Source organism: Rhinatrema bivittatum, chromosome 7 (genome assembly GCF_901001135.1).
Source record: "Rhinatrema bivittatum chromosome 7, aRhiBiv1.1, whole genome shotgun sequence".
Classification (NCBI taxonomy): domain Eukaryota; kingdom Metazoa; phylum Chordata; class Amphibia; order Gymnophiona; family Rhinatrematidae; genus Rhinatrema; species Rhinatrema bivittatum.
The window spans coordinates 138,131,016-138,145,307 of record NC_042621.1 but is presented as its reverse complement, the minus strand read 5'-3'; the positions used below and the strand labels follow the sequence as shown (position 1 = coordinate 138,145,307).

The 14,292-nt window shown below is 48.7% G+C and overlaps 1 protein-coding gene across 1 annotated transcript in view; it reads left to right on the top strand.

Moving 5' to 3' along the window:
- The window catches only part of HYDIN (HYDIN axonemal central pair apparatus protein), a 1,819,717-nt gene that overhangs the window by 292,822 nt on the left and 1,512,603 nt on the right, over positions 1–14,292 (top strand). The window contains exon 12 of the mRNA XM_029609235.1: positions 1,797–2,020. Within this exon, the coding sequence (XP_029465095.1) occupies positions 1,797–2,020 (224 nt within the window). The remainder of the gene's footprint in view (positions 1–1,796; positions 2,021–14,292) is intronic.

Genomic DNA, 14,292 nt, shown 5'->3' with positions numbered 1-14,292 from the left:
GAGCGACCTCCTGCACTCGAATCGTATTGCCGTATTGCAAAATGGCGCCATACGGACCCCCGCCACCTTTGCCCTGTGATATGACAGGGCAAAGGTAGCGCCGGCGCCATTTCTATTAACACACCCGTGGCCTGAGAGTGGAAGATCACACCGGGACCCCCCCACTGGACCCCAGGTAATTTAAGACATTTTGGGGGGGTTCGGGAGGGTGGGGGATCTATTTTAAAGGATCGGGGTGGGTTTTAGGGTTGTTTTAGTGTGCCGGTTTTCCCGCCCTCCCCCGATTTACGATTTACAAGATTTAAAAAAAAAAAAAAAAAAAACGCGACGATCCGATTCCCTCCCCCCCCAGCCAAAATCGATCGTTAAGACGATCGATCACACGATTCACATCTCTAATTTCTACTAGATCTACTCTTATAGTATATTTTGCCTTTATTAGTGATAAAGAGCTTTTCATTGACAATATTTTAAGTATGAGGACTCCCCCTATTTTTTGGGCAAAGAATCCAGATGTTTCCTGACATCTCTAGAGAGACATAGCAGAGGAGGAAACAATTTCTCCAATTAAAAACTCAGGTCCAATCTCTAGGGGCATCATATTATTTAAAATTCCATGTATGATTACATATCAGGATAATAAGTTTATATTTGTATACCTGCTGCACCTGGACATTTTATCATGTATAAAACAGATTGAAGAGAAATAGTAAAATTAGATTAGGAGGGATGGAATATAATCTGTTTACTCATTTTTCTTTATTTTTTTTTAATTAGCGGCTCCTAAATGAGGACTGGAAGGATTTTGTGTGGTTGTGTTCTATTTTGTTTGTAAGGAATCTTTACTCTCTTTTCTTGGATATTATCATGTTTATTTTGTAAATATGATTTAAAATCAATAAAGAAATAATTATTAAAAAAAAACAGGAATAGTATGGGATTTTAAATTTACTTTAATTTTTAGAATTCTTTTGTGAAATGTATTCATTTTTTATTTTTTTTATTTTTTATTTGTGCATTTACAAATATGAACAAGACAAATCTTGACAGAAAACCAATATTGATCTAAACTCAAAAATACTTAAATCACCATCATTTATAGGACCATACAGTTATATTCAATACCATTACAAGTCCTCAAATACTGGAGAGATTCAAGAACACAATCCAAAGAAATGTATTACTACATAATAACAAAAAAAAAGAAAGGCTACAAACAGTTGGGAAGCATTAGCCTTATTACATTATTGTGAACAGAATACGAGTTATTGCAGTTAGGGATTATCAGAAAGATTGGCAGGTGGAATTTTAACAATCAGGAATTGTGTCAACTGAGGAGGGTATAGAAATATAAATTCATTATTTTGGTATTTTACCATACATTTACAAGGGAATTTAAGGAAAAAGACACCCCCTATTTGTTGAACTTGAGATCTCATTAACGAAACTGTTTACGCTTTTTTTGCGTTTGTCTTGAAACATCTGGAAAGACTTTAAGTTGCATAAAGGTTTCTAATCTGTGTCTAAAGAAAAGTCTCATCAGCCAGTCTCTATCTGGTTCGAGAACCAAGGTTACTATAAGTGTTGCTGAGACTGGAAATGTATTCATTTTAATTTGAAATAAAGTAATCAATAACTTTTGAATTAGCTTTATTTGTATTTGAGGAAGTTTATTAGTAAAATTGTGTATGTCCTATGGGTGGATATTTTAATATAATACAGAATCTGAACATTTGAGCAATAATATCTAAAATCTAAATGTTACTGATTTAAATCTTTTCTTTTCATTGGTGCAGGCAATTCTGGCAAACAAAGGGTACATTGAAGCTTCCTTTATCCTTATGCCGCCCTTAACTGCTTTGGGATCTGGTTTCATGTTTAACCCCAGTGAAGGAGTTATTTTACCAGGTGGCCATCAATTGATCCAGATCATTTTCAGCTCTTCCTTGCTGGGAGAGTTCACAGAAGTATTCATGTTTCGTGTAGATGGATCACTTGAACCCATCAGCTTAACCATTAGGTAAGCACAGAGAGTATACATATACGGTCCTTATTCAAAGTGTTTGTCCAACTGAGTTCCAGACTTAGCTGCACAATCAGTGGATTTGGAAAATCCTGCCGGTTTCACCAAACCTCTGGCTAGGTAGTTATCCAACTAAAATCTTAGACAAGTCAGGGATGGCCAAGGGCATTCAGGGTAGAGCAATGCTATTCAGCTAACTTAGGCTTAGATATACTAAGCCACAATATAGTTACAACACACGATGTTGGAGCCTAAAACCCATCCCTTTGAAAATTAGCTGCTTTGCATGGTATTTGCATATATGAATGTTGCAAATCCATGCAAAGCAGTTCATGAATACCTAATCCTATGCTAATAAAATAACGTGGCTGACTTAGAAAAAAATCTGCCCCATTATTTTATCGTATATGAGGGAGATATAGCTATTTTCCTAAGGGAGCTTCGGGAAACTACCGTGGGTCCCTGATGGGCCCACGGGAACTTTTAAAGAACCTGGCCCAAAAACCACCCCCTCAAATCTGAGAAAAAGACCCCCACTGCCTTCTGAGGTGATATGGACTCCCCCCCCTCATAAAACATGTTTTCAAACCACACAGCAATGACTTGCCCTCTTCCCAAACCCCTCCCTAAACCCCTCTCCTTTTTCATAAAATTGCCCCAACACAAGGAAACCCCCCCCATTCCTTCCCCTTTCCCCCATTGACTGGACCGGAGCTGGAGGGCACTTCAGGCCCCTACTATACACCAATGAGTCACCTTACAGGTAGGGTAGTGGGATTCGGAGATCAGGATGCAAACCCAGATCACCAGAATCTTTTCTTTTCTGATGTGAGTGTGGGGAAGGGGCCTGGGAAGACACTAGATTTTTGCAGATTTGAATCCAAGGGGAAGGGGGCTCCATTCCCATAACAATGGAGCCCCCCCCCCACCCCCAAATCAAAATGCAAAACATTCTGGGCATAATGTGTCCCCCTAACACCTCCCTCCTTTTTATACAAAACAGGGCTGGCAGCTCCCCAGATCTAGTATCCCAACTGCCACAACCCCAAGGTTAAAAAAACCCAAAACACTTTGTTGGTGTATAATAGTTCCACCCACCCCTTTCCCTGGACCTTCCAAGTCTTAATAATCATTGGTTTCCTAGCATGTAGACAGATGGGATCAGGACCAGATGGACTCAGGATCAGTGGGTTATGCTCCCCTGCCAGCAGATGGAGATGGAGCAAGCTGATGTTACAATATATAAACTCCTGCTGTGACCCCAGCCTGCCAGTATTCTCCATCTCCAGCAGATGGTGGACATGTATCTCCCTATGGGGATTGCTTCTTTTTTGGAAGGAGAAATTTGAAATTTGATTTAAGGAAAAGAAAGCCCCGCTCTCCTGCGGTGATACCAAAAGGTCTCACCCCCAGTTGAGAATTCCTGAGGTGATTTCCGTGGTTCCTCAGAGGTGTGCCTTGGTCTGGTAGCTGAGTTTCCCGACATGGACTTAGCTGCTTGTTCAGCTGAAAGGTAGTGGGTTCAGGAGGCCGAGCATGGCAGTGATGGCAGATGCCCTCTCTCCCCGCAGCTGAACCTAAGCGCTGAGCTTAGGTAAGTTTATTTAACAAAAAAACAAAGTTTTACCTTCAGAAACAGAGACAGTTAGAGGAGATTTTAGGACTTCCTCCGGTCTCCATGCTCCATGCTCAGTGCACCGTCCTGACATTTGTTCCTGCTCCACGTATTAGACTGTGGCAATGTTTTCACGCACTCCTGGGCGGGCTTTGCAGCCCTCTACAGGTCATTGGAGTACACAGTGCGTCGGCTCTGTGCATGCAGTGTGCGCTCGGTTTTGGGCACGCCTTTTGCATGCACAACTTTTGAACTGTTTTTAAACACTTTAACTTGGTGCACAAGTTGTGTGTGTGCTTTGCACTTACTTCTTCGGCGCTTAATTTTTGTGCACATAAATTTTTGAGTGTCAGCCATTCAGATGTGCGTTTACCACTGCTATGGTGCCAGTAAACAAGAAGCCTAAGTGCCTTTCTCTTTGTGTGGCCTATCATATTAGGGCTTCTGAGTCTGACCTGGCTTCTAACATGTGTCAGTGCTGTTCAGACACTCATGGTGAGTTGTCTTCCTCGGATTTTGCTAAGCTTGGCTCCTCCCATTCTGATGATGGGTTGGTTACGGCTGTGGCTGGAGGGATGCCAGACCTTGGTTTTCCTTTGACTGGCTCTTCTGCAGGAGAGAGCAGTTCTGTGGGCCAAGCTCCAGTTCTTTCTGGGCTTGGTCTCGATCCAGTTGCTTTTTCTTGAGTGGAATTTTTTCAAAGCTTACAAGCTTTTTTTCAGGCGCAGTCCTCTGCTTCATCCAATTCTGTCAGGTTGGACCCTCAGCCGGTGGCCCCTCCCTCTTTCAGTCCTATGCTAAAGCACCAGAGCTTGCCTCGGCTCCCTGCCAGTATTCCTGACCTGAACCTGGATGGCACTGTTGATGAGGCAGATCCTGATTCCCTGGAAATTCCTCTAGGACTGGAATCATATCGAATCATGTTGCGGTTCTTTCATAGAGATGAACTGCTGCCCTGATTTCCCACACTTTGAAACAGCTAGGTATTCCTAGTTTGGATGTGAAGTCAGAACTGAAGACGAATCCAATTTTGGTTTCCTTGCATAAAGCCTCTTGTTTTTTCCCTGCGATGGATGTCATTCGGCAATTGATTGATCTTGAATGGGACGCCCCAGAGGCAAATTTTAAAGGGGGTTGGACATTGGAAGGTCCTCTGGATCCAGCTGTGAGAGAGCGTTTGCGTTTTCCCAAAGTGGATGCACTGGTATGTGCTGTCTCTAAGCGGACAAGAGGAGGGAGGGAGGAGCGGTCTTGAAGGATGTGCATGATAGGAGGATTTAAGCTATCCCTAAGCAAGCTTTTGAGGCAATAGCGATGACTTTGCAGATTGCCTCCTATTGTGCTCTAGTGGCATGATCTTGTCTGTTTTTCTCTCTCAGGAGGTTGATGATTCTGGAGGGAATTCCATAGCGGTTATGGAGCCTGCTGCTGCATTTTTAGCAGACGCAGGCTGTGATTTTGTCGGTCAGAGGAGTGGCTTCAGTGATAGCAGCCAGGTGTCAGCTCTGGTTGCTAAATTGGTCAGCTGACGCAGCCTCCAAGCTAATCTTACAAAGATGCCCTTTAAAGGCTCATTCTTGTTTGGGAGCGAGTTGGAGCAACTGGCCAGTAAGTGGGGTGAATCTCTGGTTCCTCGGTTGCCGGAGGATAAGAAACAATTGCAGTGCCCATTTGGCATGAGGGGTCATCTCCGGGGTTCCAAGTGGTTTCGTCCCTGCAGAGGGTCAACCTTTTAGAGGACTCAGCCTTTTGGTAGGTCTCAGTCCTTTCATCCCAGACAGCCCAAGAAAGGAGCGGGCTCGGGTGGCAGACCTTCCCAAGCTTCCCAATGCTTCCCAATGAAGGTTTGCCGATCCACCTTCGGGAACAAGAGATAAGAGGACGCCTCTCTCTCTTTTATTAGAAGTGGATTGAGATCACATCAGACCAGTGGGTCCTGGAGATGATATGAGAAGGATATGCACTGGAATTTTGTAGTATTCCTCAGGACGTGTTCATGGTTTCCCCTTGTCACTCCCAGTAGAAGCAGCAGGCATTGGAGTTTATGGTTCAAAGGCTCATTGGGCTGAGGGCTTTGGTTCAGGTGCCCAAGTCTCAAGAAAGTATGGGGCGATATTCCATTTATTTTGTTGTGCCCAAGAAGGAGGGTTCCTTTTGTCCTATCCTGGATCTCAAAATGGTCAACTGTCATTTGAAGGTGACTCATTTTTGCATGGAAACCTTAGGCACTGTGATAATGGCAGTGCAGTCAGTATTTCTGACCTCCCTGGATCTTTCTGAGGCATACCTTCATCCAAGTACTAACCAGGCCCAACCCTGTTTAGCTTCCAAGAAGAGACAAGATCAGCACATTAAGGGTGGCATGGCCACCCTCTGGAACATAGATCATATTCCCTTCTGATTGGAACTCCAACGTTTTCTACATTTTGCGGTATTGGGGAGCCATTTTAAATTTCGGGTGCTGCCCTTTGGTTTAGCCACTGCCCCCAGAACATTTTCCAAGGTTATGGTGGTGGTAACGGTGGCCTTGAGAAGAGACAGAATCCTGGTGCACCCGCCCTTGGATGACTGGCTGATTCGAGCCATGTTTCGGGAAGAGAGCCACCTGATGACACATAAGGTGATCTCCTTGTTGCAGGAGCTCGGTTGGGTGATGAATCTGGCCAAGAGCAGTCTTCAGCCATCCCAGTCATTGGAGTATCTGTGGGTTGGGTTCAACATGAGGTAGGACAAAGCTTTCCTGCCGGAAGTTTGGATTCAGACATTGATGTCTCAGGTGCGTCAGTTGGTGAAGACTATACACCCAATGGTGTGGTCCTATCTTCAGGTGCTTGGCTTGGCACATATGCATCCTCTTCAGCAATCTCTACTATCTTGTTGGAACCTACAGTCTCAGGACTATTTGGTTTGGTTCCACTTGATGATGGAAATCTGCTCTCTCTTCCAATGGTGGCTGCAGAAGGCTCATCTGAGAAAGGGAGTCTCCTTGTTCTCCCCGTCCTGGTTGGTACTCATGACAGATGCGAGTCTCCAGTGTTGGGAGGCTCTCTGTCAGGAGCTGATGGCCCAATGGCGTTTGAATGCTGAGGAGTCCCTCTGGAACATCAATTGCCTGAAAGCCCAGGTGGTCCGGTTGGCTTGCTTACAGTTCAGCCAAAGGCTGCAGGTTTAAGCAGTCTGTATGATGTTGGACAACGCGAAGATGGTGGCCTACATCAATCACCAGGGAGGATTCAAGAGCCAGAAAGTGTCGCAGGAAATAGACCAGCTTATAGAATGGGCAGAAGGACAGCTATAGATAATCTCAACCTTTCGCATTGCAGGAAAAGACAACATAAGAGCAGACTTTCTCAGCAGGGAGAGTCTGGACCCACAGAATGGGTGTTGTCATCGAGGTGTTCAGCTGATTGTGGATTGCTGGGGCCTTTTGTTCCTAGACCTGCTGGCGACTTCTCTTAATGTGAAAGTTTCCCAATTCTACAATCGCAGGAGAGATCCGTGGTCCCTGGGCATAGATGCCTTCATACAGGTCTGGCTGGAAGACAGATTGCTTTATGCCTTTCTTCCATGGCCATTGCTGGGCAAGATAATATGCAAAATTGAAGGCTACAAGGGGCTAATACTCCTGGTAGCGCTGGACTGGCCCAGGCATTCTTTGTGTGTGGATTTGTGAAGACTCCTGGAGGAGATCTCTGTTTGTCTTCTACTGGACATGGATTTGTTACCGCAGGGTCCAGTGCATCTGTTGCGCAGGAGGTGGACCCTTGAGCCGAGGCAAGGCAATGGTCGAGTCCAGGAGATGATCAATAGCGTGGTCAGGCAAAGCAGAGGCTGGGTCCAGGAGATGATCAGAAGCGTGGTCAGGCAAAGCAGAGATCGGGTCCAGGAGATGATCAGTAACGTGGTCAGGCAAAGTAGAGTTCGGGTCCAGGAGATGATCAATAGTGTGGTCAGGCAAAGCAGAGGTCAGGTCCAGGAGTCAATATGTAGAACAAGTAGAGTAACGCAGGAACAAGGGATAGCACCGGAACTAGGAACAGGAACACGGACAGGACAGGAACCAGGAGAGGAACCAATACAGGAACCAGAGAAAGCAACGAAGTACATGACCAGCGTGGAGACCTATTGCAAAGGCAACTAACTATAGCTGGGCCCGGCCTTATATACCGGGAACCAGTGACGTCATCATCCGGGGCCATGGCCCCTTTAAAGGAATAGGAGATGCGTGCGCCTAGGGAGGGGCGCGGTGCAGGACGGCGGCTTCTCCCCGCGGACTGCATGGGGAGGCCTGCCGCGGAGCGTGGACATCCATCGTGGAGACAGGTGGCCCGAGGTTGTAGGCAGCGGCCCTCGGCCACGAGGGAAGTAGAGCCAGACAGTGGAGCAGGCAAAAGAGGGTAAGAGGGCTTGGCCGCGGGCCTGCTGCGGCTGGCACATGCAACAGTACCCCCCCTTACGCCCCCCTCTTGGAGGACTGGGTTTGCCCGGATGGGCACGATGAAACTGCAGGAGGAGGCCTTTATCCAAGATGTAATGAGCTGGCTCCCAAGTATTTTCTTCTGGGCCGTAACCCTCCCATGAGAGGAGGTATTCCCACCGACGACCCCTACGGCGGACATCCAAAACGACATGGACCTTGTAAGTAGTATCAGATTCAGCAACCAGGTGAGATGGTTCTGGTACCGTGTGAGACAGCCAAGAAAGAATCACCGGCTTCAGTAGTGACACATGGAATGTGTTGTGGATACCCAGAGTTGGTGGCAATTGGAGCTGGTGTGTGACAGGTCCGATATGACGGGTGACTGGAAAAGGTCCACTGTATCTAGGTGCAAATTTTTGAGAGGGTATCTTGAGGTGGATGTATCACGTACTTAACCAGACATTTTGACCAGGAAGGAATTCAGGAGCAGAGCGTCGACGGGTATCGGTGAACTTCTTAGCACAGGCCGCTGTTTGACGCAACCGAAGATTAGTCTGATTCCAAAGGGCTTTAAGAGCGTAAACAGTGGTTTGCGCAGCTGGCGAGGGCACTGCCAGCGGGATAGGAAGTGGAGACCATGGCTGCCTACCATAGACGATGGTGAACAGTGATACTCCTGTACCAGCGGCGATGTGGGAGTTATGGGAAAACTCCTCCCAACGGAGAAGCTCTGCCCAGTTTCCTGCCAATCATTTATATAGGCACGTAGAAAGGCTTTCAGGGAACGGTTCATACGTTCTGCTTGACCGTTGGCCTGTGGATGGTAAGCTGTGGTAAGGCTGATGTTAATGCCAAACTTGCAGATAGAGCACGCCAGTAGCGGCTATGAACTGGGGTCCTGTATCTGAGACTATGTCCTTGGGTAAGCCATGCAAGCGGAATACATGAAGAAAGAAAAGGTGCGACAAATCTGGAGCAGAAGGTAGGCCAGGCAGAGGAACAAAATGGGCCATTTTAGAAAACCTGTCAATAATGACCCATATAACAGTGTTTCCTTTAGATGGCAGCAAATCCACAATGAAATCCATGGAAAGATGTGTCCACGACTCTTCCGGAGCAAGAAGTGGCTGGAGAAGGCCCTAGGGCTGACCAACCGGGGGCTTCTGCTGGGCACAGGTATTGCAGGAATCAACATACGCGCTGACATCCATGGCCAAGGTAGGCCACCAGAAGAATCGCTGGAGTAAAGCTAGCTGTCATGCCCATCCTGGATGACAGGCGGATTTCGAATCATGCGCCCATCGGAGGACTCTCACAAAGGCGACGAGGCACAATTGTTTTCCTGGCAGGGACCGGGAAAGTTGCAGATAAGCAGATACATGCGGATCGTTAATGTGACTAGACTTTTTGGGTACATCTTCGGGTTCAAAGGAGCGAGACAGGGCATCAGCCCGGAGGTTCTTCTCTGCTGGCCGATACCGGAGTTCGAAATTAAAACTGGAGAAGAACAAGGCCCAGCGGGCCTGGCGAACGTTGAGGCGCTGGGCATGACTCAGGTGTTCGAGGTTTTTGTGATCAGTGAAAATAGTAAACTTGTGCTGAGTGCCCTCTAGCTAGGGGTGCCATTCCTCTAAAGCAAGCTTAATTGCAAGTAGCTTCCGATCCCCGATACTGTAATTTTGTTCTGCAGGGGATAGCTTGCGGGAGAAAAAGGAACATGGAGTCAGGGTCCCAGATGTTGAATGCTGGCTCAAGACTGCCCCAGCCCCAAAAGCAGAGGCATCCACCTCGACCAGAAAGGGGCAGTTAGGATCCGGGTGACGTAGACAGGGTCCACAAGAAAAGCCTTTAAAGGTGTTGAAAGGCTACAAGGACCTCAGGAGACCAGTTCCGAGTGTCACGGCCCTTACAGGTCATAGCCGTGAGGGGAGCCGCCAGAGTAGAGTAATTGGCGAAGAAGTGGTAGTAATTAGTGAACTCTAGGAATGGTTGGGGCCAATCTTGGATTCCTCTAAGTTTCTCTGGGTCCATGGAAAACCCTCATTGAGAATAATATGCCCTAAGAGGGGCAGACTAGATTGCTCAAAAAGGCACTTGTCCAACTTGGCAAAGAGATGGTTCTCACGAAGATGTTGGAGGACCGTACGAACATCTGCACAGCGAGTAGCCAGGTCCTTAGAAAAGACAAGAATATCAACTAGGTATGCAATAACTGACATACAGGAGGTCTCTGAAGATCTCGTTGATCATTTGCTGAAACACAGCAGGGGCGTTACAAAGGCCGAAAGGCATTACCAGATATTCATAATACCCATCCCTGGTATTAAAGGCCGTTTTCCAGATGTCTTCAGGGCATATACGCACCAGGTTGTAAGCTCCACGTAAGTCCAATTTAGTAAAAATGGAAGCCCCCTTGGAGGTGAGAGATCAGAGGCAGAGGATACTTGTCTTTACAAGTTATGGCATTTAAGCTGCGATAGTCAATACACAGCTTTAAGGATCCGACCTTCTTCGTGACGAAGAAAAATCCCACTCCGGTGGGAGAAGTTGAAGGTCGAATGAACCCTTTAGCCAGGTTCTCTCAGATATATTCCGTCATGGCACGGCTCTTGGGCAGTGACAAAGGGTAAGTCTGGCCTCGAGGAGGTGTGGTACCAGGTAGAAGTTTGATTGGACAATCAAACCTATGGAGAGGCGGAAGGATATCAGCATTCTGTTTTGAGAAGACATCCTCAAAGTCTGCGTAAGGAGCTGGAATGCCGGAGGACGTGGTCGCTAGAGAAACTGCAGGAGGTGGTACCACCTTTTTCAAGCAAGTCTGATGACAAGCTGGGCTCCATTCAATGAGCTGGAGGGATCCCCAATCAAACTGAAAGGAATGCGCTGGAGCCAGGATTACCCCAAGACCACTGGATAAATTGATTTTTCTAAGATGAGGAATTCCACCTCTTCAACATTGAGAGCACCAGTGAGAAGATGAACTGGCTCGGATATCAAGGAATCTGGCCGGGTAACGGCTCACCATAAATAGATGCAATACACAAAGAGGTCTCCAGGGAGTGAGTAGCAATACCCAGGAACTGAACTAAATCCTTGAGAATAAAATTCCCCCCTGCTCCGGAATCAATCAGAGCAAGGACTGGGAAGGAATGGGAGTTCCAGGTTAACATTACTGGGAGAGACAACTGAGGGGCCGGAGAAGTAGCGCCTAAGTTCAGGACCCCTACTGAACTTAGGCCCGATAGTTTCCTGGACGGACTGGACAAGTCTGGAGACGGTGGCCTGAAGCTCCACAATATAGACATAGGCCCAACTGCCTCTGCTGGAGGCACTCTTCCGGAGACAAACACCCACGGCCCAACTGCATGGGCTCTTCCGCTTTTGCAAGCGAGGGAGGCCTGCCGGAGGCGGGACTCGTGGTAGGTGGTGAGTGGGAGCGCTCCGAGGTGGACTTCCGGGTGTTCAAACCTCCCAATGGTGCTCTTGGAGGCAATAATCGATGAGGTCTTCAAGGGAAGACAGAAGCTCACGGGTTGCCAGTTCATCTTTAAGCTGAGGAGATAGTCCGTTCAGGTAAATGGCTCGGAGGCAATCTTCTTGCCAGGAGAACTCTGTAGCCAGAGTCCGGAATTCTATGGTATAGTCAAACAGGGTCCATTGAACTTGCCACAAATGAAGCAGATTGGTGCTTGCCACAGTCTGTCGTCCAGGGTTGTCGAAGGTCTGACAGAAGACTGACACAAAGCAAAAAGGTTCTTGTAGGAGCGAGTCCGACTGCTCCCACAGGGGCGAAGCCCATGCCAATTCCTTACCCTCCAGTCAAGTCAGAATGAAGGTAACTTTCGTGAATTCCTGAACATACCCAGATCAGTCCAGACAAGCGGATTTTATTCATCCCTACCAGCAGATGGAGGTAGAGAACAAAACTTTGGGCACTGCCACATATACGAGAGTGCCACCTGCAGTCCCTCAGTATTTCTCTACCTCCAGCAGATGGTAGAGGTGCTAACCCTGCAGTCCTGACTGACTGGATATTTTAAGGAAAATTGCTCCCCAAGGTGACAGGCTCCTGCAGAAGGGTCATCCCTCGGGTTGAGCTGGGCAAACGGGGGGTTGGATGCCCTTGGCCTGCTTCAGCCCGCGACCCCAGGACCACAGCCAGTGGTCTGGTTCCCTCGGTGGGCCCGAAGCCCCTCCACCTGCCTAGGACAGGGAAGTACCCTTACTTTTATTTTTGTGCTTTCCTGTGTGTCTGGGCCTTTAAATCTTTGTTATAAAAAAAAAAAAAAGTTACCGGCAGCTGTCTGCTTTTGCAACAGCAGCCGCATGTGAGCAGGCTGTGCTGCCTAACAGGCTGAAATCCTCGGCGAGATCGTTGGGTGCAGGCCGGGCAGTAAGTGGGCGGATCGGGGGATCATTCGGAGGAGGGTGGTCCCAGTTGGGGCAGATTCACTCCGGTGGGGGCTGGCTGTACTCCCAAACGAGCCATACGGTTTTCAGTCTCGGCAGCGGCCTGTTCAGCACGTTGGTGCGAAATTCTTGGGGTGTGAGCCCTCTTCAAGGTTTGACAGCTGCCGTGTGGTGCGCCCCTCCCCCTCACGATCCGGGCTGCGGGAAAGCGCGGCAAGCATAGGATTGCCTGTTTGTATTTTTATTTTGCCTTGCTTTATTTCTTGGTGCTTGTTATGACAGGCAAGCAGCTCAGAGAGACCTGCAGGGCCTCTTGTAGTCCATTGGTCGGCCTGAATGACCTCCTCCTCTGCACGAAGTATGTTGGAGGGGGGGAGGCAGGGTCTGAAAGGCAAGCAAAGCCGTGGAGGTATTGGCGGACCGCGGCAGTGGCGCTGGGATCACAGGAGGGAGTGACTGGTCGCAAAAGTGGAGCTGGATAGGGGGGCTTCTCCCCGAGGGTCCCCCGCTGCTCCTGTCTCCCATGGTTCGACCTGGAGAAAAAGGTCCGGATGTCTCGGGTCCTAGCAGCCCCAAGCGCCCTTCGGGGGCCCCGGGGGTTTTTTTCCCCCGAATTTGTACTTTTACTGCACGAGGCCTTCCTGGCTAAGCAGGCAGGTAAGTGCGGTGTCACAGAAGGCCCGACGGGTTCGTCAAATTGGGGGAAGGTCCCCCCTAAAGGTTCCACAGGCCCGTGAACTCTGCCTCCTGAGGGACGGCTGGCACAATTGGAATTGGACTCGGAAGATTCGGACGAGTCTAAGCAGGAGGATGAGGTCTCCTTGGAGGCCTATCAGGATGGGGACCCGAATGGGGATCCCTCTCTGGATCCAGGGGGCTCTAAAACTGAACATGGGACCTTGGAGGGTCCGGAGGCTGAAGGCAATGATCCGAGGGTGATCCGGTTTTTCAAGAGAGAGGAGCTTCGCCCGCTTATACCTCAGGTGTTGGAGGAGCTGGGGATTAAGCTCACCTTGGAGGATTCAGATGCTGAAGGGGTTAATCCGGTTCTGGATGGTCTATGGAGACCCCCCCAGCACTTTCCCAATTCCGAAGAAAATCCAGAAATTGATCAACTGAGAGTGGGATTCCCCCGACTGGGTCTGCGAGTTGGCAGAGCGATGTCCAAGTTTTATCTGCTTCTGCAGTACCATCTGGACATCTTCAAGGTCCCGAAGGTGGATGCGGCAGTTTCAGTAGTCACTAAGAAAACCACTATTCCAGTGGCTGCAGCTTCCGCTCTGAAGGATGTTCAGGATCAGAAGTTGGAAGGGCATCTCAAGCGAGCTTTTGAGGTCCTGGGGCTCGGCCTGCAGGTGGCGGTATGTGCAAGTCTGATGCAGCGGGCCTGTTTGTGTTGGATCCAGAAGCCGCAGGACCAGTCGGCCTCCGGGACTCTTTCCCAGTTCAGGCGGCCCGCCTGGATGCAGGGGTTGCCTATGGCATGGATGCCTTGTATGACCTGGTGAGAACCACAGCCCGTGCCATGGTGTCTGTGGTGGTGTCCAGATGACACTTGTGGCTACGCAACTGGTCAGCGGATCTGCCATCAAAATCGCAGCTCTGTAATCTGCCCTTTCAGGGGAAACTGCTGTTTGGTGAGGACCTCGATCGTCTGATGAAGTCGCTGGGAGAGACAAAGGGCAATAGGCTGCCAGAGGATCGAAAGTCTGGCCGGAAACCTTTCTCTTCTCGGCCTCGCTTTCAGGAGTCCAGACATTTTCGTCAGACGAGGCCCTCGGAGGCCTTGGCCTGAAGACAGTCCTCACATAGGCAACAGTCCTT